General features: G+C 44.2%; 2 protein-coding genes across 3 annotated transcripts; one reads left to right on the top strand and one right to left on the bottom strand.

Moving 5' to 3' along the window:
- The first annotated feature begins 716 nt into the window (after window positions 1-716).
- LOC109909090 (uncharacterized) lies at window positions 717-8,092 on the top strand. Of its 2 annotated transcripts, XM_020507999.2 has the most exons (4): window positions 717-853; window positions 5,442-6,519; window positions 6,788-7,037; window positions 7,269-8,092. In XM_020507999.2, the coding sequence occupies exons 2-4, from the start codon at window positions 5,483-5,485 to the stop codon at window positions 7,515-7,517; spliced, it is 1,536 nt and encodes a 511-aa protein (XP_020363588.2). In that variant the 5' UTR covers window positions 717-853; window positions 5,442-5,482; the 3' UTR covers window positions 7,518-8,092. The 2 variants fall into 2 exon arrangements, with proteins under 2 accessions (XP_020363588.2, XP_031651672.1); XM_031795812.1 differs by lacking the exon at window positions 717-853 and having other exon boundaries at window positions 5,287-6,519.
- On the bottom strand, window positions 8,025-24,759 carry LOC109909091 (PHD finger protein 13-like). Its single transcript, XM_031795813.1, has 4 exons — window positions 24,348-24,759; window positions 15,245-15,331; window positions 13,062-13,974; window positions 8,025-12,785 (listed from the first exon to the last, which is right to left on the bottom strand). The coding sequence occupies exons 1-4, from the start codon at window positions 24,357-24,359 to the stop codon at window positions 12,556-12,558; spliced, it is 1,242 nt and encodes a 413-aa protein (XP_031651673.1). The 5' UTR covers window positions 24,360-24,759; the 3' UTR covers window positions 8,025-12,555.
- Between the last annotated feature and the right edge of the window lie 50 nt (window positions 24,760-24,809).

Genomic DNA, 24,809 nt, shown 5'->3' with positions numbered 1-24,809 from the left:
ACAACTTTCCACCCGAGAACAGAGATCAGTCCCTGCTTCCAACCTTCCCACTGTTTCTAGCATTTGCTTGTCTTCCAATTCCATTTCATTACTGTCTGAATAATGTGTCAAACCACCTAAAAAATATGTGGAAAAAAATATGAGCATAATTTTGAGTGCTCATTTAATGTTCAAAGCATCCTGAATACACCTAATAGTACACTATGGTTATAGGCCTCAAAATACATTGATTTGCAGGAAATTGGCTTTAAAACAGTAAAATCTTCCTGGGGGAGGACCCCCAGTCTAGGGATTGTGCCAAGGGGCGATGAAATTCACAAAGCAAATCTCAATCCAAGCTTTCTTCAAAAGTTGGCAGCCCTGAAAAACTTATTTTTTAAATAATTTATTCAGGAACATTAATTGTTTTTTTATCCTGTTATTCATAAGATGGTTAAGAGATGCAGTAATATGGTTATTATAGTGTAATAAATATGTATAGCCTGATACTCATTTACACAGGACTATGTATTTTGTCTCACTTGCTGCTTTCAAGACAACTGGGAACTCGGAGAAAAACGAAGTCAAATCATTACTTCGGAAAGTCGGAGCTCTAGAAAGATGCCCGAAATGTCCGAGTTTCGAGTTGTTTTAACGCGACTCTGACACTAGACATGTTCAGGGCATGCCCGACTCTCTCTCTCTCTCACACACACACACACACACACACACACACACACAGAGCAGCAGCAGCAGCAGCAGCAGCAGCAGCAAGCCAATAGGATGAATCTGACGTGTTTGTCATGAGATAGTGACTCACGCAGTAGATATTCAATTCCGCTTTTGAACTCTCGACTAGACAGAACTTCATCGGGTAAGCAACAATTTAATTTTGTGGAATACTATCCTGCCCAGTAATTTAGTAGAAAAGTAGAGTAGGACAATGATGACACAGGTCTGCTGTATTCTATCTAAAACTATTAGTTTGAAACGGCCAAACAACCCTTTAAACACACAATTAGCTTGGATTATTCTATCACACCACTCCAGATAAATCAAGACCATTTAGCTCACCTGGCGGTCGAAAAAAGGAACAAAATGTAAAGTGTTTCAGTTTCTGTTCCTCGACTCTTACACTCTTAGAAAAAGGGTACTATCTAGAACCTAAAGGTTTTGGTTCCAGGTAGAACTCTTGGGTTCTATGTAAAACCCTTTCTACAGAGGGTTCTACAGTGCCTTCAGAAAGTATTCATACCTTTTGATTTATTCCACATTTAGTTGTGTTACAGCTAGAATTCAGAATTGATTAAATATATATATTTTTGAAATGTTTTCAAATGTATTGAAAATTAAATAGAGAAATATCATACCTGTGAGTCAATACTTTGTAGAAGCACCTTTGGGAGTCTTTCTGGGTAAATCTAAGAGCTGTCCACACCTGGATTGTGCAACATTTAGCCATTATTCCCCCCAAAATATTTAAGCTCTGAATTTGACAGGTTGTTGATCATTGCTAGAAAAACATTTTCAGGTCTTGCGGTAGATTTTCAAGTCGATTTAACCCCCCCGTCGTGGTCGTTTCATGTTAATTAATTCTGTGTTCCCGGTCCAAAATGACCGCCCCATTATAGCGGATTATAAATCCATAATAATACATATATTATCACATAATGTTGTGTTAGATCTTTGTATCAACTTAAATTCTTGTGAACATTACACGTTTTGATTTTCTATTTGCTATTTATGGCCTATAGGCCTCATTGACCTGAGCTCATACAACTAGTTTTTGAGTTTTAAAAAATCCATGGATTATGGATTTTGTTGACTATAACAAATACAGATGAAACATATTGTGCTATTTATCACAGACTACTTTGTGTCAAAGTTTAACAAGGACTTTCCTCCTCGCCAGTGTCATGATCAAAGATATGATCCAAGAGCCTCACATACAGTATATTGTTTGATCATTATGCTGCCACAGAATGAATTGTGAGCATGACCTCAAAAAAGCTTTATATACCAGAGCTGCAAGAAAAGTTAGATGTGTTATTGAAACAATGTTGCGACTGTTTGTGAGAATGCCAATAGGTGTGGTTCCCGTGGGGGAAAGATTCTATTGGGGAAAGGTTCCCGTGGGGGTTGACATGGAAGCCAAGAAGGGGAGTTAGGTGTGTGTGTGTGTGTGTGTGCGCTCAAACACATGCATGTGGGGGTCTGGGAGAGGAAGTGTGTCCATCTGATGAATGGGCATGGGCCTGAACTAAATTTGATACACTAATTGTAGTCTCACCCATTAATTTCTAATGACCGGACCGGGTACACCATAGGTGTACAAAAGTCAAATAAAACACCAAAAATGTTATGAACATCATCAAAATGTATTTTGTGTGTTCAGATGTCCTGTGTGGACAAAGTCATGTAACCTTATTACAATCAGATTAAATGAACTAAGAGAGAACTTGTAAATCGGCCCAATTCGACCTGAACACAGCAGAAGGGTTAAGTCAAAACTGTAACTCAGGCCACTCTGGAACATTCACTGCCTTCCTGGTAAGCAACTCTTGGTAACGGTGTAACGGACCGTAGATCATCCGTGATCCGTATGGATAACCCCCCTTGATTCACATGCATGTGCTTGAACCATCTGTCACATCTGCTCCTGCAATACCCTCTCTCTCTCTCTCTCTCTCTCTCTCTCTCTCTCTCTCTCTCTCTCTCTCTCTCTCTCTCTCTCTCTCTCTGTGATTGTGTGGGCAGAGACAGGTGTGCTCGAGTCAGAGCAGATCCCCACCAGCTGCAACCTGTTCCATAATCAAGACCTTTACAAATACTCAGCCCTGCCACTTCCACACTGCCAGATCGTAATCTCTGCTCAGTCAGTCTACGTTTCTAGCCGTTTGTTATTATTCAGATCCTGTTATCCTGTTGTGCCTGTTTTCCTCTCTGCTACAATTATGCCCGCTTTGACTCTGGTCCTTGTCTCCAGTCCTGTCTCCTTGGATTAACCTCCGGATGATGGAAGGTCATCCCTTTTTGGGTGACATGGACAGCATGGGTCCCACCTTCTTTGAAGCGGGCAAAGAAGGTGTTTAGCTTGTCCGGGAGCGAGGTGTCCGTGATATGGCCGGCTTTCCCTACTACATGCGTCTTGTATCTGAGCCGTTGAATTGCGACACTAGTTTGTCCTTGTACTGTAGTTTTGCCTCATTGATTGCCTTATGGAGGTCATAGCTGGTCTGTTTGTACACGTCCATGTTCCCAGTCACCTTGATGTAGTTAAATGCAGAGGTTTGTGCTTTCAGTTGTGTGAATGCTACCATCTATCCACGGTTTTGGTTTGGATAAGTTCTAATCGTCACAGTAGGAACAGAACGTCTTGTCCGCGTGATCAAAATAGTCTTCAAGCATAGATGCGATTGGCCAGAGCAACATTGAACAGTCCTTACCACGGGTGCTTCCTGCTTAAGTTTCTGCCTATAGGCGGGGAGGAGCAGGATGGAGGTGTGATCTGATTTGCCAAAGGGAAGGCGGGGGAGGTCCTTGTAGCCGTTCTCGGAGGGGAAAGTAACAATGGTCAAGTATATTCTCCCTGCCAGGGCATCCCTGTCAGGATGGAGCAGATCCTCCCAGTGTCTAAGTTAGTTCCAAATGGCACTCTATTCTTTATGTAGTGCACTACTTTTGACCAGGGCCCTAATAGGGTGCAATTTGAGAAACAGCCTCTGTTGGGGTTGGCCCCCTAATACACTGTTGTTCTGAGAACAGTTGAAGTCACACAATAGGGGGTTTAAATACCTCCGTTGTGACTTCCATGTTCTCTCAACTCAGAGTTACTCAGTATGTAGATTGACTCTCTCTGTACCTCTGTGCATGCCTCATGTCTGGCCAGCTTGCTATAGGGTGAGTCTCATGTCCATTACCTACCTTGCATAGAAGTATGTTTGTTGTTTTGTTGCTTTGGTCATTTCAGTTTAAATCCAAGCCATCAGGACTCGAGAGTCAGCCCCTCAACCGCAGAAATTCATCTTTGCGTCCCAAGTGGCACCCTATAATGTTATAGTGCACTACTTTTGGCCAGAGCCCTATAGGCCCTGATCAAAAGTAGTGCACTATAAAGGGAGTACGGTGCCAGTTGGGACACAATCTACAAGTAGTCTCCTCACGTGCCAGCGGTGATGTGAACCCTGATCCCTCACCTGCAGAACTGTTCAGTTCAGGGAATGCATTCCCCATTACATAGCCCTAGTTTAACCCCCACTGTACACCACCTGCTACAGGATATTTACTGATCTGTGAACTGGGCAGTGGAGGGGCACTGTAAAAGAGGATCAGATCAAATTGTATTTGTCACATGCGCCGAATACAACAGGTGTAGGTAGACCTTACAGTGAAATGCTTACTTACAAGCCCTTAACCAACAATGCAGTTTTCAGAAAATACCTAAAAAAGTAAGAGCTAAGAAAAAAAAAATTAAGGAGCAGCAGTAAATAACAATAGCGGGGCTATAAACAGGGGGTACCAGTTCAGAGTCAATGTGCCAATGTGTGGGTCATCGGTGTCGAGGTAATTTTGTACATGCAGGTTGGGTTATTAAAGTGGCTATGCGTAGATAATAACAGAGTAGCAGCAGCGTGGAGGAGGGGGGGGGCTCTCATGGCTTTTAGAAGCCTCTTGAACCTAGATTTGGCGCTCCGGTACTGCTTCCCGTGCAGTAGCAGAGAGAAGTCTATGACTAGTGTGGCTGGAGTCTTTGACAATGTTTAGGGACTGCCTCTGACACCGCCTGGTATAGAGGTCCTGGATGGCAGGAAGTTTGGCCTCGGTGATGTACAGGTTCACAAGCTCTTTACGTTGTAAATGGATTACTCAATCACCACATACAGACTCGGAGGGAGAGAGGGAGGGAGGGAGGGAGGGAGGGAGGGGGAGAGAGAGAGAGGGAGGGAGGGAGGGAGGGAGAGAGAGAGAGGGAGAGAGAGAGAGAGAGAGAGAGGGAGGGAGGGAGGGAGGGAGGGAGGGAGGGAGGGGGAGAGAGAGAGAGGGAGGGAGGGAGGGAGAGAGAGGGAGGGAGGGAGAGAGAGAGAGGGAGGGAGAGAGGGAGGGAGGGATTAAATGGGTATCATTAGTTACAGACAGACTGTAAACCACTAACACACTTGATAGCCCGTAGGGACCTAAAATTAATTCCCATTCTAAATCCTATTTTCCCTAAACCTTTACCCTAACCTGTAACTTAACCAAACCCTAATTCTAACCCTAATCGTAAACCTAACCCCTAAGATTAAAATAGCCTTTGTCCTCATGGGGATGTGGGAAATGTCCCCACAAGGGAGAACTATCCTTGTTTTACTATCCTTGTGGGGACTTTTGGGGATTTCAGGTCCACACACACACACAACTTTAGGAATGGGACATATCATATTTTTATATGTAAAAGTATCTTACTGCTCTATTTTATTTAGAATTTACAGAATCCTTCTAACTTGTTGAAACTCGCCGAACAATGACACCCACCAAGACAAGCCAGGACGGCTCTCACGGTGACAGCTCAGTGGTTGCATCTGTCTCAAATAGCCCCCCAACACAGATGCATATCAACAAAGGTTCCACCCTAACCCCCTCTGATGGCTCAGGGGACTCAGCAGGGTGGTCAGCCACTGTGAAGACCCCAGCCTCCGGGACCACCAGAGCCACAGCCAGCCAGGCCAGGGGAGCAGAAGCAAAGACCACAGATACACGTTACGCCAAAAAGAACATCCCTACTGTCAGATATCATCCAGATATCATCCCAGAGAAGAACCCTGAGGCCCATCAGCATAGTCATAGCCCTGTCAAGAGCAGCCAGGTCAGGGGTAAGCCTTTGGTCTCTCCCCCCAGGACCAACCAGGTTGGGGGGAGCTCCATGGTCTCTCCCCCCAGGACCAACCAGGTTGGGGGGAGCTCCGTGGTCTCTCCCCCCAGGACCAACCAGGTTGGGGAGAGCTCCGTGGTCTCTCCCCCCAGGACCAACCAGGTTGGGGGGAGCTCCGTGGTCTCTCCCCCCAGGACCAACCAGGTTGGGGAGAGCTCCGTGGTCTCTCCCCCCAGGACCAACCAGGTTGGGGGGAGCTCCGTGGTCTCTACCCCCAGGACCAACCAGGTTGGGGGGAGCTCCGTGGTCTCTACCCCCAGGACCAACCAGGTTGGGGGGAGCTCCGTGGTCTCTCCCCCCAGGACCAACCAGGTTGGGGGGAGCTCTGTGGTCTCTCCCCCCAGGCCCGAAGCCATGCCTCTGGGGTTAGGTCAGAAGATGGAGGGTGGCGTTGTGGAGGCGGTGGAGCTCCAGACCCGGGGCCAGAGAGAGAACCCCAGTTGGTTCGCCTGGCGTCGGAACCGCATTACAGCGTCCATCGCTCACAGCCTCGCCCACAGCCGCTTTGTCACTGGCCAGAGCCAGACCCCGCCTGCTTCCTATCTGGCCGCCATCACCGGCCGTGGCACCAACTTCAAAACCCGCGCCATGAACTGGGGCATTGAGCGGGAGGCCGAGGCCGTGCGGAGGTATAATTTATGTATTTACTGTAAATGTCCTGCGATTGTTTTAAATGGGTAGGGCGGCTCATAATAATTGCTGGAACGGCGCAAATGGAATGGCATAAAGCCATGTGTTTGATGTATTTTATCAATCCACCCATTCCACTCCAGTCATTACCACAAGCCCGTCCTTCCCAATTAAGGTCCACCAACCACCTGGGTTTTCTATGGCTGTAAGGATGACAAACGAATTTCCCCTCTGAGATGAATACATTACAACCTCATCTCTTTTCAGATATCAGAGCCTGAAGAGCAAGGCCCTGGGCCGGGCGGTGAGGGTGCAGGAGTGTGGCCTATTCATCGACCCCAAGCGCCCCTGGCTAGCAGGCAGCCCTGACGGCATTGTAGAGGACCAGAGGACCGGCCAACGGCTGCTCTGCCTGGAGGTCAAGTGTCCCTACAAGCACCGTCTGAACACTGTGGCCCAGGCCTGTAGAGAGGACCCAGCCTTCTGCCTGACGATACAGGACCTGGGCGTGGGACAGGTTGGTTAGGACATGTTTGTTGTATCATTGTACACCCTGACGTAGGTTATGCCAAGATTTATTTTTTTTGTTCTAACATACTATCATAATAAAGACATTTTAATTAAATGAAGAGTGCCCTACCTTGTGACCAGTTAACCCCTTAACCAAAGAGCACCTTCAATCTATAAAGATCTACCTACTAGTGTATTCTAGCAGTGCTTCCCAATTCTTTTCTTCTGTTCTCTACAGGTGAGGTACCATCTGAAACCAGACCACACCTACTACACCCAGATCCAGTGCCAGCTGGCAGTGACAGGGTTAACCCAGGCTGACCTAGTGGTGTTCACACTGAAGGAAACAGCCATCATCCCTGTGACCTTTGACCCTACGTTCTGGGACGACACGCTGGTCAAGCTGGAGATGTTCTACACTGACGCTGTCCTGCCCTACGTCAGAGACAACGGACTGGACGTACCAGCCATGAGGCCAGAGGAGTAGCTAGCACTTAACACACAGGGGGTGGCTAGCTGGTTCAGGATGTCAGATATAGAAGTCCTGAGACAAACTGTAGTTGTGGTGAAGGACTGGTCTGGGTAGGGTAAGTGGTAAAGGGCAATTGAGACTGCATAGATAAGTGGTGGAGGAACCTTCTGCTTTTGTCAGGTAGGCTTGGAGATTTGAACCTATCACTTTACTGTCAAATATTTGAATGTAAATAAACCATGCCTGCCTTAAGACATCTCCGATACCTGGAGCTGATTTCATGTGTGCAGAGATCAACCTATATGATCATCAGTAGTGTGGCAGCTGACCGGAACATAGAGTAGTTGTGCTGGAGATCGGCTGCTTAAATGGACACTAGAAGATTACATGCTTAATGATCGTGATGCTTTGCTCCATTAACACAAGACCAAACCACATTATCTGGTCTGGCGGCTGATGTTGTGTACAAGGTACTTGTGAAAATAATATGTCATTATGTAAACAGAATAACAATGAGACTAATGAGTTAGTCCTTGACCTTTATTACTGCACGTGTCACATATAATAAACAACTCTTAAAAAAAGGTGAACTATTAACATCTTACTAAAGGTTTACCATCTGATATACAGTGTACAAAACATTATGAACACCTGCAATAGATTTAAGTGCCTTTGACTGGGCTATGGCAGTAGGTGCCAGGCACAGCGGTTTGTGTCAAGAACTGCAACGCTGCTGGGTTTTTCATGCTCAACAGCAACTCAATATTAGGAAGGTGTTCTTAATGCTATGTGCACTGTGTACATAGAAGAGTGCCAGGCATCCACTGGGAACTGTATAATTATACAACTGACAGTCAAAGTCACTGGCATGGCAGTTGAGAAAGCAGTCTTCAGAAACCTGTCCATGTGTCTCAAATGGCACCCTATTCCTTACATAGTACAACACTAAGTAGTGAACATACTAGTGTCGATGAGCCAATGCAAGCCCTTTTAGGTTCAGTGATGTACCAATGAAGAGATGGGTGGAGGGAGGGAGTAATGAAGGAAAGGGTGGATGGAGAGATGAAGGGACAGGTGGGGGTAAATGAGATTAGCATGTGAGAAGTTATGTTCAGCAGACGGTTACCAACCACATCCATCTTTCACCTCTGCCCTCACTCCATCCCCCCCATTCCCTCTCCTGTAGCCCCTCATTCCTTCCTGAGAAGACATGATTGTCTGTGAATGGATGGACATTGTACAGTTTTGGAGACAGTGGTAGGATCTTCCAATGCCTGGATAGGTATTTTAAGTATCAGCTAGCGACATCATGGGCCGGGTTCACAGACGGGCCTTAGATTAAGCCAGGAGTAGGCCTTAATGTGTACTAGTTAAACTAGGCCATTTAAGTAGCTTTCATGAACGTAGCTTAAATGTGGCTTAGTAAGTCAGAGTCCTGGAGTAAGGTAAGTAAGCCTAAATGAGAACACCTGGGTTAAGCCTGATTAGGTTAAGTATGAGCTCATGCTGTTGGTCTAATGGTGCCCATAAAACCCCCAGAATGGAATAGAAAACACCATTACTGGTGTGAATCTTCAGAAAAACGATGACAGAGGCAAAAATTATTGGTTCAAAAAACTTTAGTGAGTCTGAAAAAACAGTACTAAAACACATTGTGTCAAACCATCCAGTTATTGAAAGTAAAAACCATGTTACTGCTACTGAGCAAAAGAAAGTATGGTTGGGTAGCAATTTTCTGTGAATTCAATGCAAAGTCAAATGTAACCACAAGAAGAGTACAACTTCAGGTGAGTATCGTCATTATTATCAGTATTTCACATTTCTCATATTCATATTTTTGTGACATCACTTATATTGAATGATATCTGCCTTTATCGACACTGTGGAAGAACCTCAAACTGGCTTTAGAATGCAGAGATCAGAAGAGAGTGATTTACTACTGGTGGTGGACCACCAAAAAAAAGACAAGTCTGATGAATTGAGTGACTTGCTGTCTGGAATAATAGAGCACCAGCAACCTCTGGATGGTATACCAGATGATGACCAACCTCTGGATGGTATACCAGATGATGACCAACCTCTGGATGGTATACCAGACGATGACCAAACTCTGGATGGTATACCAGACAATGACCAACCTCTGGACGGTATACCAGACGATGACCAACCTCTGGATGGTATACCAGACGATGACCAACCTCTGGATGGTATACCAGATGATGACCAACCTCTGGATGGTATACCAGACGATGACCAACCTCTGGATGGTATACCAGACGATGACCAACCTCTGGATGGTATACCAGATGATGACCAACCTCTGGATGGTATACCAGACGATGACCAACCTCTGGATGGTATACCAGATGATGACCAACCTCTGGATGGTATACCAGACGATGACCAACCTCTGGATGGTATACCAGATGATGACCAACCTCTGGATGGTATACCAGATGATGACCAACCTCTGGATGGTATACCAGACGATGACCAACCTCTGGATGGTATACCAGATGATGACCAACCTCTGGATGGTATACCAGATGATGACCAACCTCTGGATGGTATACCAGACGATGACCAACCTCTGGATGGTATACCAGATGATGACCAACCTCTGGATGGTATACCAGACGATGACCAACCTCTGGATGGTATACCAGATGACCATTTGGACAGTTCAGATGAAAAACTGAGCACAAATGGTACAGATACCAAGAAAGTAAATTGGTTACTTCCTTTGGTAAATATATTCCACTGTCTGTGTCAATCTTTAGTCTCCTTTCATTCTAAGGACCATGTGAGTTTATTTGTGCTTCTAAACAGTGTTATTTTTCTAGAGGAAAGGAATGTGAACAGGTCGGAAGAGCCAGTGCACAATGAGTGTGTACCCTCCACATCTGCTATAACATCCCTGAGAGAAGATGCTGCCACCACCTTTCAGCAGAGAACGAGAGAGGTATGATTCAAAATAGATACAGTAACGAGACAATTGTGACTTACCAGCCATGGTGAACGATATGTAAAAAATAAATGTTTTGTCATTTGGATATTCATGAGTGTGTGTATTTTAATCACCACAAACTACATTTTAAACCAGCCTTGGTTTAGTCACTCATTTAAATTTGCTGCAAACTATTTGAATATTGTACAGAACAAACATTATCAAAGCAGAAATCAGCCATAATGATACATTCCATATTTAAATACATCTCCTCTAGTTGAAGTCCTCATTGGTCATTGCCTGCCTCAGCCATGGGCACATCTGCTTGATCATTGGAGGATAAGGACAGCAATACTGCTTCAGGTAGTTGTGCAGCACAGCTGTAGCAATGACCACCTTGCAGCATCTTCTTGGCTTGAAACGAAGTGTATTGCGTAAACACCGGATTTGATTTTTCCATACTCCAAACATACGCTCGACCATCCCTCTCATGTGGATATGAGCTGTTGTATCTTTGCTGCTCAGCTGTTGTGGGATTTATGAATGGAGTGAATACAAAGTTACACTGACCATATCCACTGTCACCAAGTAGTCCACTATGTTGTCCTTTCTGAAACAGCACACAATGAAGAGTTGCGAAAAATCCTTAATTGTGAGTTGCACTTTTCCAACGTGCAACAATGTTTGAAAACTCTAAATTACCCTGAACATTGATGGAAAACCAGTTCTTACTATTCCCGTACTCCTCAGCATCAGGAGTTGATGGACACTTGATGGGAACATGACATCCATCTATACAGCCAATCACTCCTGGGAAATGCCCATATTCATAGAATTGTTCTTTATAGTTGGCTTGGCCAGCAGCATCAGGAAACTTGATGTGAAGACTTTGAACTATTCTACAGTTTCTTCACTGACACCACACAAATCACTACTTTCATGATGAAAGATTCCAGATGCCAAAAACCTCAAAGTGATCAGAACTTGGAGAGAATTGGGTAAAGGCCTTCTTCCTCTTTGAGATGGAGAGGAAAGTCTAGGCTCAAGCAAAGATATTACCTCCAATGCATTTTCTTTCTACATACGAAAGCGGTCTCAAAAAGCTATTTCATCTAAGTAATTGAATGGATTACTCCTATCCACCAGTACTTGTCTGGCTGGCCTCTGTAGTGCAGGTTGGTCTTCATTTAGACATTCCAAATAGTCCCTGCTCCCTCAAACAGTACTAAGCAGAAGTTAAACCTGCCTCTTTGAAGGATTCCTTTAAGCTTCCATTTAGTCCTAGAGTAGCGCTAATCCCTCTTGCAATCGGCTTTGTTTTATCCAGAACAGGCTAAATCTACCACTATTTTAAGATAAGTATGTGCAAGTCGCTTTGAGTTAAGACAGCTCAAACAGGCATTTTAGTCTGGGACTAAGTTTAAGCCTCGTCTGTGAAACCGGCCACATATGTTATAATCTGGTGCCCAACGACACAGTTGATGTGGTACGCAACCATTGGTTGATGATTACAACGTCTGAGCAGAGGAACATGACCGTAGACTCATGGCTTGGCTGCTGATGGCAGTGTCCCGGGTCGTGTTCGTTAGGCACAAAACGGAAGAAAAAGGACTGAAACAGGGAGGACTACCTGGACTTGTTCAATAATTGACATGTTCTGTGTGTCTTACTGAACACAACCCTGGTGGCTGGAGGTGGTTTGTGAAGAGTGTCAGAATGGACCAGCAAAGAACTTGATGCTCACTAGTGGTCAATGTCCCAAATGGCACTCTATTCCCTACATAGGGCTCTGGTCAAAAGTAGTTCACTATAAAGGGAATAGGAAAGGGTGGTACCTAGTCAGTTACACAACTGAATGTATTTAACTGAAATGTGCATTTATCCCAACGCCTCTGAATCAGAAGTGCGGGGGGCTGCCTTAATGACATCAGTGCCCGGGGGGAGCAGTTGTTGTTGGGAATTAACTGCCTTGCTCAAGGGCAGAACAGCAGATTTTTCCACCTTGGGAATTCGAACCAGCAACGTTTCGGGTACTGGCCCAATGCTCTTAACCGCTAGGCTACCTGCCACCAATTTGGACGCAGCCAATGAACCAGCTGGTGCTCTCTAGTCGCTGAAGCGTTTGCGGGAGGCGATCCGTGCCCGGTTGGACCGTCTGATGTTGGTCTTGGCATCTCGGCAGGGCTGGCAGGTGAAGACTTCAGGAACGTGGGTGCGGCGGATCTTAGCGCAGGACAGGTGCACCCAGGTGCCACACTCACTACACTCTATCATGGGCCGACCCGCGAAGGGTTTCAGGCAGAAACAGGTGATCAGGTCCCACGAGTCGTCCTGATCTGAGAAGAGAGAAAATAGAAGAGAGACATTATATTAAACACAGCCTCTGTTTTATACTAGCAATGATGGTTGTAGAGAGTGATGAGGTATTGAGCGATCTGCATCCAAAACGGCACCCTGTTCCCTATTACTTTTAACTAGAGCCCTACTACAGTCCTGATCAAAAGTAGTTCACTATATAGGGAATATGGGCCCTGGTCAAAATTAGTCCTACAGAGCAGAGTGTGCCATTTGGGAAGCATCTTGAGTCTCAAGTGGGGTTCCTCTCTACTCACCCTCCATCTTGCTGTTGTCTGCAGATGTGTCCTCTCCATCGCTCCCTCCCTGGTCTGTCTGGTAGTTGCTCCCTCCATGGTCCCGGTCGGGGCTGCTACCCTCCTCTGTGTGGTAGCCTGTCTCCTGGTCTTCAGTTAGCTGACCTCTCAACCTCCTGTCCATCACCATCCTCAGGATATCTGACCTCTGACCACTGTCTATCCTTCCTTCACTCCCAGACCCCTCCCAGCTCTCCCTCGTCACATTCTCTTCCTTTCTTCTCTTCTTTTCTCTGTCTCCCGGCCTATGAGGACAGCTCTTCCCCGTCTCACAGCTAGTCATTGTCATGTCAACAGGCTGTTCGGTCACTTCCTGTTCCAGTTCTTCACTTCCTGTCTTCTGAGGGGTTGTAGAGTCATTCATTTTCCCAGCTGACCCGTTGGGGTCTGGCGTGTGTGTCTGACCGGTGTTGATCTTGTCCCTGTGGACAGACAGAGAGCTGCTGGAGCTGGCTTCAGGGAAGAGTTGAGTCAGGGAAGATTGGGAAAGTTTACAGTCATGGTCACATTTCAGAGCTGTCAGAGGATGTGTTTTGTTGTCAGTAGGACAGCTGTTGAGGTTGGTCCGTTCAGACTGGGGCTGGTGCTGCTCATGGAGCTCTGGCATTCTGCTGACTGTTGATGTAGGGGCAGCCTGTTTGTTATTAGGAGACTTTTTGGCACTTCCTCCTCTAGGCTTCTTCTCCCCCTGGCCAGGCCCGGCTGGCTTCTTGTCTGACCTCCTCCTCTTCAACTCCTTCCCTTTCTCCTTCTGGCTCTGAGTGGAGGAGCCACAGTCTGAGTTAGGAGAGGACTGGTAGGCCCATGGACTGGTACTGTGGCTGCTGCTGCAGGGGTTGCTGTCACTGGGCTTGCTGTCACTACACCACCAATCCTACAGGGGGATATATCACCATGGAAACAACAGCAGAACTGGAGACCTCATTCAACTGAACAAAAATATTAACACACAACATGCAACAATTCCAAAGATTTTACTGAGTTACAGTTCACATAAGGAAATCAGTCAATTGAAATTCATTAGGCCCTAATCTATTGATTTCACTTGACTGGGAATACAGATATGCATCTGTTGGTCACAGATACCGTTACAAAAAGTAGGGGCGTAGATCAGAAAACCAGTCAGTATCTGGTGTGACCACCATTTGCCTCATGCAGCGCCACACATCTCATTCACATAGAGTTGATCAGGCTGTTGATTGTGGCCTGTGGAATGTTGTCCCACTCCTCTTCAATGGCTGTGAGAAGTTGCTGGATATTGGCGGGAACACACTGTTGTACACGTCGACCCAGAGCATTCCAAACTTGATCAATGGGTGAGTATCCAGGCCATGTAAGAACTGACACATTTTCCGCTTCCAGGAATTGTGTACAGATCGTTACGACATGAGGCTGTGCATTATCATGCTGAAACATGAGGTGGATGAGTGGCACAACCATGGGCCTCAGGATCTCGTCATGGTATCTCTGTGCATTCAAATTGCCAGCTTATGCCTGCCCATACCATAACCCTACCGGCACCATGGGCACTCTGTTCACATCAGCAAACCACCCGCTCACATGACGCCATACAAGTGGTCTGTGGTTGTGAGGCCGGTTGGACGTACTGCCAAATTCTCTTAAAACAACGTTGGAGGTGGCTTATGGTAGAGAAATTAACATTGAATTCTCTGGCAACAACTCTGGTGGACATTCCTGCAGTCAGCATGCCAATTGCACGCCCCCTCAAAACTTGAGATCTGTGGCATTGTGTTATGTGATAAAACTGCTCATTTTAGAGTGGCCTTTCATTGTCCCCTGCACAAGGTGCACCTGTGTAATAACCATGCTGTTTAATCAGCTTCTTGATATGCCACACCTGTCAGGTGGATGGATTATCTTGGCAAAGGAGAAATTATCACTAACAGGGATTTAAACAAATTTGTGCACAACATTTGAGAGAAATTAGCTTTTTTCAATGGAACATTTCTGGGATCTTTTATTTCAGCTCATGAAAAATGGGACCAACACTTTACATGTTGCGTTTATATTTTTGTTCAGTGTAGAAACAATAAGACATCAATTAATTATAAGAGCAATTTGGTATTAATAAGCTACATCTCAGTCTTACTTGAACAGGAAAAATCTGTGTTTTATCAACCTACCTCTGTTTGATAGGGGATGTATCCAGCATAGGCCAACACAAAGGTGCAAAACTGGTTGAAGTCCTCCACAGTGCGTTTTCTCTTTCTCTGTGGAAACAAACAAACACCTCGTTATTTTAGAACTTTAATAACCAAATGATAACGTGCTGAGTCCCTCCTGTCCATGCAGCTGGTCCGTAGCGCCGAGTAGGCAGAGTGTGTGCATTTGAGACCATTCTATTGGCCTTGAAAGCAAACTCCGCCTACTCGGTGCACCCGGCGAGCTGAAACAAAACGCACCTAAGTGCAATAGTAAACTGCCGTGAGCAAAGCGCGGGAGGCATGTGTATGGAGCCTCGGTTGTTCAAGGAAAAATAAATACTTTGAAACAGAGACCATCTGCAAAATGTGCAGAGTTGTTTGTCAAAAATAGTTCCATTAGGAACCTTCGAATCTGCTCTTTCAGATAGGGTATAGCAATCAAAACGTCTGGCCTGCATAGACCTCTGTAGACTGATATGGAATAAGTTCCGGTCCTTTCATTTTCCAATGCCCTGGTGCGTTTATCAATGCACTATGTGCTGGTGGATTGGTCATCAGTCTCTTCATTCTCAATTGATATTATTGTTACCCATCAGACCATTGTCTAATTCATATTTTCTTTAGACCACATCTATTATTATTATTATAATATGTGTGAAATTAGTTTCAATATAGTTTAGGTGTAGCTTGGACGGGCTAGATGGGCAACTGTTGTCTTACAGTCAGAAAATACACTCCAGTCTATGTGCTTCTGGATCAACCAGTACATTTTCTGACTAATTGCAATTTACATTTGGTGTCCTGAGGTTTCTTATGACCTATTATAACGCAATAAATGCATTAATTTAGCAATGTATTATTTATTATGGACAGTGGCGATTTTAGCATGTCAATGTTGGTGGGGCGAACAACCAATTCTTTTAGATGCATGTCAGCGAAGCCACCACACAACTCTAAACAACACTGTAACGATGACAAACAGTGCAAACTTTTAGAGTCTACATAAAGCTGTCCCGAGAGTGGAGCTTATGGCTGACTTGCTTAAATAAATAGGGTTTCTACTGATTCCTTGTGGATTTGTATAACTGGATAAGAAACGGCATTCTCCTTCAATAATAATTCATGTCCATATGAGTTTTTGTCATGGATTCCCCCGGTACTGCTGCTCATTCCGTGCACACAGTTCCAGAGGTCTACTTCACCGGCATTCTAGGCGTCACTGAACTGTCTCATTATACACATCTGGTTCCCATTCCCCCTGATTAGTAATTGTATATATGTGCCCTCTGTTCACCATTGTTTTGGTTGGTTATTGTTCCCATGTCCGTTGGTCTTGTGAGTTCCTGTGCTTTGTTGTTTCAGCATTCGTGCTGGTGTATGGTGTACTAGTTGTTACGGGTCTCGTCCCGTGTACTGTCGTGCACTTGTTATTACGGGTCTCGTCCCGTGTATTTATTAGAGGTTTAACCTCTCTCTCTGGGTTACATCCCTGTGTTTTTGGATACGTGTTTGTTTTGGGCTTCGTCCCCGTGCCTTTCATGGCATGCATTACTGGGTGAAGAATTAAAACCCAATATTACATATTCCTGCACCTTTCTCCAATCCTTTATACCAGGTATTCCCAAACTGGGGTACACACAATGCCGTCGGGGGTACGCCAACAACAACAACAACTAAATTAAGATATTCAAATAGTCCATTTATATTTTCCAATGGGGCTATACATTTGGGTGAGGTCTTTTTCTCGCCCGAGTAGCGCCTCGTTTCACTGACAAAAATAACATTAAACCATATAGTGTTCAACGAAATAACAACATAATGTCAAATACAGGTAGCCTTGTCAAATAGTTAACATCCAATCACATTGACCGTTACTCTCTCGCTGGAATTCCAATAACGGTATGTAGTCAGTATGTAGCAAAACATAGCTGCTGCTCATTCCGTTTGCTCAAAAATTGATAAATGGTTCAAAAAAAGTAAAGCCCTCATCCATAGAGACACATAGCAGCTCTACTGGTAGTACTGCTACTACCAGCAGTACGACACCTGCACCTGTCGACGACACAAGTTGTTCTGCTTCCACGAGCACATCCAATGCTAGCATCAGTAATTCTACATTTGTTGTTAGCCCAGCTAGCATAGACACTGACAGATGTGAGTCTGATGCAGCTGAAGAGCTACTGCCCCCTTTACCCGGGAAGCACTGAACAACAGACAGGGACGTTGAACCATCAAAGAGGCGCAAAAATGATGACAACTACATTGATTTGGGGTTCACTTATATTGGGAGTAGTGCCTTTCCCCAGCCACAGTGTGTTATATGTGCAAAAGTACTATCTCACAACTCAATGAAACCTTCACTCTTGTGCAGACATTTAGAAACGAAACATGCCGACGACTTTCGAGTAATAAGACATGTATAAAAGCAACAGATACCATTAATAAGAAGGGGCTAGAAGTGTCTTATATGGTGAGCTACCGAGTGGCTAGGACAGGCAAGCCCCATACTATTGTGGAGGACTTCATTCTTCTTGCTGCTGTGGATATGGCTGGGACAATGCTGGGGGAAAAGGCCAACAAAAACTATACAGACAATGTCTTCATCAAACAACACTATTTCACGACACATCAGTGACATGACAGGAGATGTTTTTAAACAACTACTGCTTCGCATACAAGCCAGTGAATTCTATGCATTACAGATAGATGAGTCAACAGACGTGGTGGGCCTGGCACAGCTCCTTGTATATGTCTGTTACGTTTATGGGGGGTCTATTAAGGAAGACATCCTCTTATGCAAACCACTGGAAAACAGGACAGGATATTTTTAAAGTACTGGACAGCTTTCTGACATCAAATGGACTTCGGTGGTGAAGATGTGTTGGTATCTGTACTGATGGTGCAAAAGCCATGACAGGGAGACATAGTGGAGTTATAAGGCGTGCAAGCAATTGCTCCTGATGCCACTTGGGTACACTGCAGCATCCACCCAGAGGCTCTTGCTGCCAAAGGAAATGCCTGACAGCTTGAAAGATGTTTTGGACACTACAGTGAAAATGGTTAACTTTGTTAAAGCAAGGCCCCTGAACTCCCGTGTACTTACTACATTATGCAATATGGGCAGCGACCATGTAATGCTTTTACAACATACAGAAGTGAGCTGGTTATCAAGGGGAAAAGTACTGATATGTTTTTTTTAAATTGAGAGATGAGCTTAATGTTCTTTACTGACCATAATTTTCACTTGTCTGACCGCTTGCATGATGATCTCACATGATTGGGTGATGTTTTTTCTTGCCTGAATGATCTGAATCTAGGATTACAGTGACTCTCTGCAATTATATTCAATGTGCGGGACAAAATTGAGGCTATGATTAAGAAGTTGGAGCTCTTTTCTGTCTGCATTAACAAGGACAATACACAGGTCTTTCCATAATTGTATGATTTTTTGTGTGCAAATGAACTCAAGGTTACGGACAATGTCAAATGTGATATAGTGAATCACCTGAGTGAGTTGGGTGCACAATTACGCAGGTACTTTCCCCGAAACGGACAACACAAACAACTGGATTCATTATATAACCCTTTCATGCCCTGCCTCCAGTTCACTTACTAATCGAAATCTGAACAAGAGATCCTCATCGAAATTGCAACAAGCGGTTCTGTGAAAATGTAATTTAATCAGAAGCCACTTACAGATTTCTGGATAGGACTGGGCTCCGAATTTCTTGCCTTCGCAAATCGCGCTGTTAAGACACTGATGCCCTTTGCAACCACGTACCTATGTGAGAGTGGATTCTCAGCCCTCACTAGCATGAAAACTAAATACAGGCACACACTATGTGTGGAAAATGATTTAAGACAGAGTTATGTGCATCCTTAGAAGCACACCCTTCTCATTAACCTGTGGTGAGTTATTCATAATTGTTGATGAACAAATAAGGTTTTATATGTAAGATGGCTAAATAAAGAGCAAAATTATTGATTATTATTATATTATTATTTGTGCCCTGGTCCTATAAGAGCTCTTTGTAACTTCCCACGAGCCGGGTTGTGACAAAAAACTCACACTCCTTCTTATGTTTAATAAATGTATCGTATATTCTGTGTGTGGCAGGCTTATAATGATGACAAAAAACAACATTTGAGAGTGCGCTGACCCTGGTGCTAGAGGGGGTATGGAGGTTGAATGTTTGAAGGGGTACGGGACTATAAAAAGTTAGAAAACCACTGCTTTATACAACGTGACAGTTTTGACTTTTGAACCATACACAAACATTATTACATTTATGTTCAGTAAATTCACAATGATTATTCTTATATAATTAACACTTAGCTCTAAGTATAAGCAAGTGCAAGAAATGAGCTGTGATGAGGTAGGCCAATTCGTTCAGCTATTTCAAAAAGGACAGCGACAGAAATTCAGATAGATGTTGAGGCCTTAACTTTACTCTTCTTTAAGTCGAGAGAGAGAGAGAGAGAGAGAGAGAGAGAGAGAGAGAGAGAGAGAGAGAGAGAGAGAGACTCAGCAGTTAGCCTACCATTTGAAGTATTTTATTAGGTCTATGTGGTCTAAAAAGGAAGGACAATCACGAGGATCCACTTTTATAGACCATATACAGACGCACTGACAAGACAACCCTCCCACTATGAACTGGAATGGGTCTATTACTCAACTATTACTGAACAAAAATATTAGAATGGAAGAGACTGTCACAGGAGAACATGGTTATGATGAGGGGATACTAAAATATAATGATGTTGGGTCTGTAACTTACCACCCTCCTTGTGGAGAAAAGCACCAGAGATAATTATAACACACAAAGTAAGAAAAACAATTAAATGCATAATTCTAACATTGCCTAAAATGATGAATAAGATAGTAATGAGATATATATATGCAATATAACAATGTAGATGTACAAACTATGACATAGATGATGATAAGCGGTTAAGAGGCAAGCCGTAATTTTGATTAAGACATGAGCGAGCTGAAACGGATGTAGCCCATATGCAGCCTATTCGTTCAGCACTTTGAAATGGACAGCGACATAATTCAGAACATGGGCCGTTCTTACAGTATTCTCCCTGTACACCAAGTCAGAACATTAGGCTAAATTAACAGGGGCACGTAAAGCAGACAATGAAAGCTCTTAAAATATTCAAAGATGAGATTTCTCTAGAACAGGCTACATGTACACCACCAAGTCAGAACAGTAGGCTACGTTCCCTAGGGGGAAAGGGACCACATTATTAGGGTGAGACACATGGGCTACTAACTGTTTACTACACAACATACACTTGGTATTACTTTCTTAGCTACAGTATACATATCTCCCTGGCATATTACATCACTTATGCAGCAGCATACTAGACATATTTATGGACTCACCATTGTTGTGCTGTGCTCACTTGAACAGGAAGTTGGCATGGCGGTCCTTGTCATCAAAGTCTGGCATTGTCTGGATGAAGTGATGCTGGATTGACAGCATGGCCAATGCTTTTAACATTTTCTGGCCCATGGAGTTGCATGTGATGGTTTTATCCTTTAAGGGTGGAAAAGTTTCTCTCTGACTCTGCGGTTGTCATCGGAGTGGTGATGATGATTTTGAGAAGAGAGACAAGGCCTCCTGCAGGTTGTTCTCGTAGAGTGATTTCAATAGAGAAAGTGCTGTCTTTCCAGTGTGCAGCTCAGGATGCCGGTAGACAGTGAACAGTTCCCTTTTCAACTTCTCCTGTTTGCCCACAGGCCCCAGCTTGGTAGCACACTGGAGTTCTGCGGTGCTGAAAGGAATGTACATACTGGGGGGAAAATTAGCCGTCCACCAACTTTGCTGCAATTAAGTGGTCACTTTCACAAATCCTTTCTTGCACATGAGCAGTGATTGTGTTGCATGCTTCATTCAACATAGATGCAGTGTTAGATTTCTCCGCCTTGGTTCAGTGGCATCAACATGTCCTTTGACCAGTGTATAAGATTTACTCGCCAATGTTTTGAATGTTCACCTTGAAGTTGTTGATTTCTCCAGCAATTCCTGCTGCATCAATGGTTCGTTTCGGCATTATTGTGTACTAAACATCCACCTCTGGCATGACCAAGGAAAATAACCATAAGCCTCGCTGATGGTGATCTCATCCCATCCAGGCTGTGTGCGGATGTCCTCCATGCACTGGGCCAGTGTCTCACGGTCCTCCCACACAGCATTGACGGTTCTGCTTTTGAAATTCCATCGTGTACCCGGTGGCCTGGGGACCTGTCTGTTTGTTGATTCTGCGAGAGCGGAGAGTCTTTTGGGTGAGCCAGTGAAAAAGGTGGATAGGTCTGCAGAAAACCCTAAGCACGCTCACTCTCCCAGCACAAAGTTGCTGAAGTGTTAGATTCAGTTGGTGTGCATAACAGTGCACAAATTGCACGTTTGGGTAAGTCTCCTTCAGTACCGTTTGGACACCACGTACATTACCACTCATCACTGCTTCACCATCGTAGGTTTGTGCAAACATTCAGTGGCGCTAGGACTCTCACACACACTGTTGTCTGGCGCTGAAGACGTGGATGTCGAATTAAGGCAGCCCCCCCGCACCTCTCTGATTCAGAGGGGTTGGGTTAAATGCGGAAGACACATTTCAGTTGAATACATTGTTGGACAACTGACTAGGTATCCTCCTTTCCCTAACATGTAGCGCAGCACTATTACCATATGTGATTTACAGGAGACGTCGGTGGTCTCATCTACCTGTACAGATGCAAAATGAGTCTCAGACATCTCCTTAGCTATAGCTTCTCTGTACACTTCATACATAAAATTCAAAAGTTTGTTTTGGATTGTGCTTGATGTACCCTTAAAAATGGGTTGGTCGTCATAATGCCTTTGTAGCCTGTAATCTCCTTCACGCATGGTCTCAAAAATACACCTGAAAACGCCTGGGTTCAAGGAGTCGGCCGACTCGTCATGGCCTCGCAGTGCTGTCCCACAATTGCCACAATTTAATATATGCTATAATTCTGTCAAGCACGTACCTATTCTCCTCCCTTTGTTGGTTGTGAAGGTTGATGGCTCGTCTATATGTCTAGCTGAGCCACAACGTTTGATTTCCCCAGTAATCCCAGTTTAACAGTGTTATGTGATGCACAATTCTCATGTATTCAGACCCTTTTCATACAGATGTTTTCTAATTTCCCTTCATATGACAAGAATTGAAAAGGATTTGCCAGTAGATTGTCAACGTGATTCATGATGATGACTGCTTGTCTAGTTTACTAGCTAAGATTTTGAAAGTATGATGTTGACATGATCAGTCCAATCAAAGCTAGGGTAGATATAATGGGATTTGACCCCATTTTATCTGTGGCCAATGACCCTGAGCCTTCTTCGATGGGCACTTCTAATATAACTCTATGGCAGAAACCAAGGGGCTTGAATTTTCAAGCTCTCCCCGTAGAATTTGCGGTGATGCAATGTCCCCATGAGTGACAGAACACTGAGCCAATAACAGCGCAACTAGAAAACATTACCAACCATTCCACGCTCTATTTTCCGCTGGGCGCTCCACCACCACCACAGAGCACTGAGCTAAGCTGAAACACCTGCATTTTGGAGTTGTCTTACTCAAGAAAGCAAAACAAGAGACCGTGTTTGTATGCCGCTTTATTAACTCAATATTTGTCATTTTTTACATTGCTTCTCAATGACTATCGTCACTGATTATGGAATAGTTACACAATTGAAATAACTGCTGACCCTCATGGTCATTCTAGTTGTTATAGATTTCCGGTGTGCTGAGTGTTAATAGCTTAATCAGTTTTAGCAATAGAGCAAGTGGAAATAATAATAATAATAATAAGTGTATGCAATACATCTAGAGTTGTGCTTTGAAAGAACACACAACTTTAGGCTAAGATTATCGAAATAAACTTTCAGAAGGCCTCACACGGGAATGACACAAAATGGACAGCCATTTCAAAAACGTGTAGCCAAATAGCCTACAAAGCAGGAATAGGTACCCTATAGTCCAAGAACGATTCGTGAATATTGCATATACCTGTGTTGATATACAGAGGCTATTACAACACTTTTGCAACTTGCAACTCGATTGGACATTATGTATCACTTGATGGCAACATTGTATCGGAGTGTTTAAAGCCGGAGCGGAAGGGCTAATGGGGGAGGGGTGGAAACGAGGGCTGAAACAGACTGTAGGCGAACGTATGACAGAAACACAGACAACGAAGCCGGTCTCGACGGTTTCTCCAAGCGGCAAAGGTAGCCTAGGCGTAATTTCAACAAGACATAACTTTTCGTGTAACGTTATAGGCTGGCTAGTCTTATTGTCATTACCATCCCATCCGAGACTTGACAGTCAGGAAAATATCGACTTCATGTCTGTACTCTACACAGGGGTCGTATGCATAGGAACTGATCAACGCATAACGAGACAAACACGGTGCCCAAAATCACTTAAAATGACTTTTAAGGACAGGAGAGGATCATTTATCTAAAGATGGCGACGAAGATTATACTTAATCGTAACCTGACTGATGGGCGGTCACCAAAGAATAATGACAGTGGGTTAGACTGTTGAAGTAGGCTAATAAAATGTAGCCTTCGCTTCTTCAAATAGTTTCTCTAAACTAGAGAGCTTGATCAAATGGCATCATAGTCTACTCACTGATCTAATTTGTCATTCACTTAGTTAGGAATGTAAATCAATGAGCAGAGAACCAAATATTTCGGTGACACAATAGAATTCCTCCTGACATGGCTTCTGTAGTCTAGCCTAGACTACACACTCGATGCTGCGCAGTATAAAATAAGTTGTGTCAACGATTTCTGGACACACAATAAACTACTGGATATGTTTCACACGAAGTCCATCGCTGATGCTTTCTTCGCTGACCATCATTTGAGGGGTTTTCTTCTTTATGCTACGCGGAAAGAACCTTGCCGTGTCCAAGTCGCGCGCCCTGGACAAACCACACACAGCAAGCGGCTAGCAGCTTACACGGAACCTGGTTTGTTCTTACCACGTTGGAAAGAATGTACCAAGAATGCATGCTAATAAGAATGTAATAAACGATACATACCTGGGTTAACATTGTTGTATGTCGCTGTAGATCAAATGCAAACAAAATGTCTTGTCCTTGCTCGACTGCAGCCCTGTCCTGATTATCTTCAATCGACAAAATGGGGTATTTTAGGAAAATAAATGTCGACGTTCTAGTTTACAGCAAAGCGTACGTCACAAAGGTCAACATTTAGCTACTAGACATTATATCATTGTCACCCAGTTGAAATATAGCCAACTATGTTGTTCGATCCACAAAATGTTTAATGATAAACCATTGAGCAACTGTCCTAGAATGCAGACTAACAGCGAAAATGTACTTTTCTTTGATAGTCTCTCTACGAACAATCGTCTTTGTCCATGCGGAACAAGCTGTTTTATGATTAAAAAAGCAATGAAAAGTACACTGACTCGTGAGGGTGGGAGATTCGCGAAACGATCACATTCCATCAGTGACATCACTCCCCGGAGCAGGACAGGA

Source organism: Oncorhynchus kisutch, linkage group LG18 (assembly GCF_002021735.2).
Source record: "Oncorhynchus kisutch isolate 150728-3 linkage group LG18, Okis_V2, whole genome shotgun sequence".
Taxonomy (NCBI): Eukaryota; Metazoa; Chordata; class Actinopteri; order Salmoniformes; family Salmonidae; genus Oncorhynchus; species Oncorhynchus kisutch.
The sequence above is the reverse complement of the archived record's forward strand: the minus strand, read 5'-3'. Positions and strand labels throughout refer to the sequence as shown.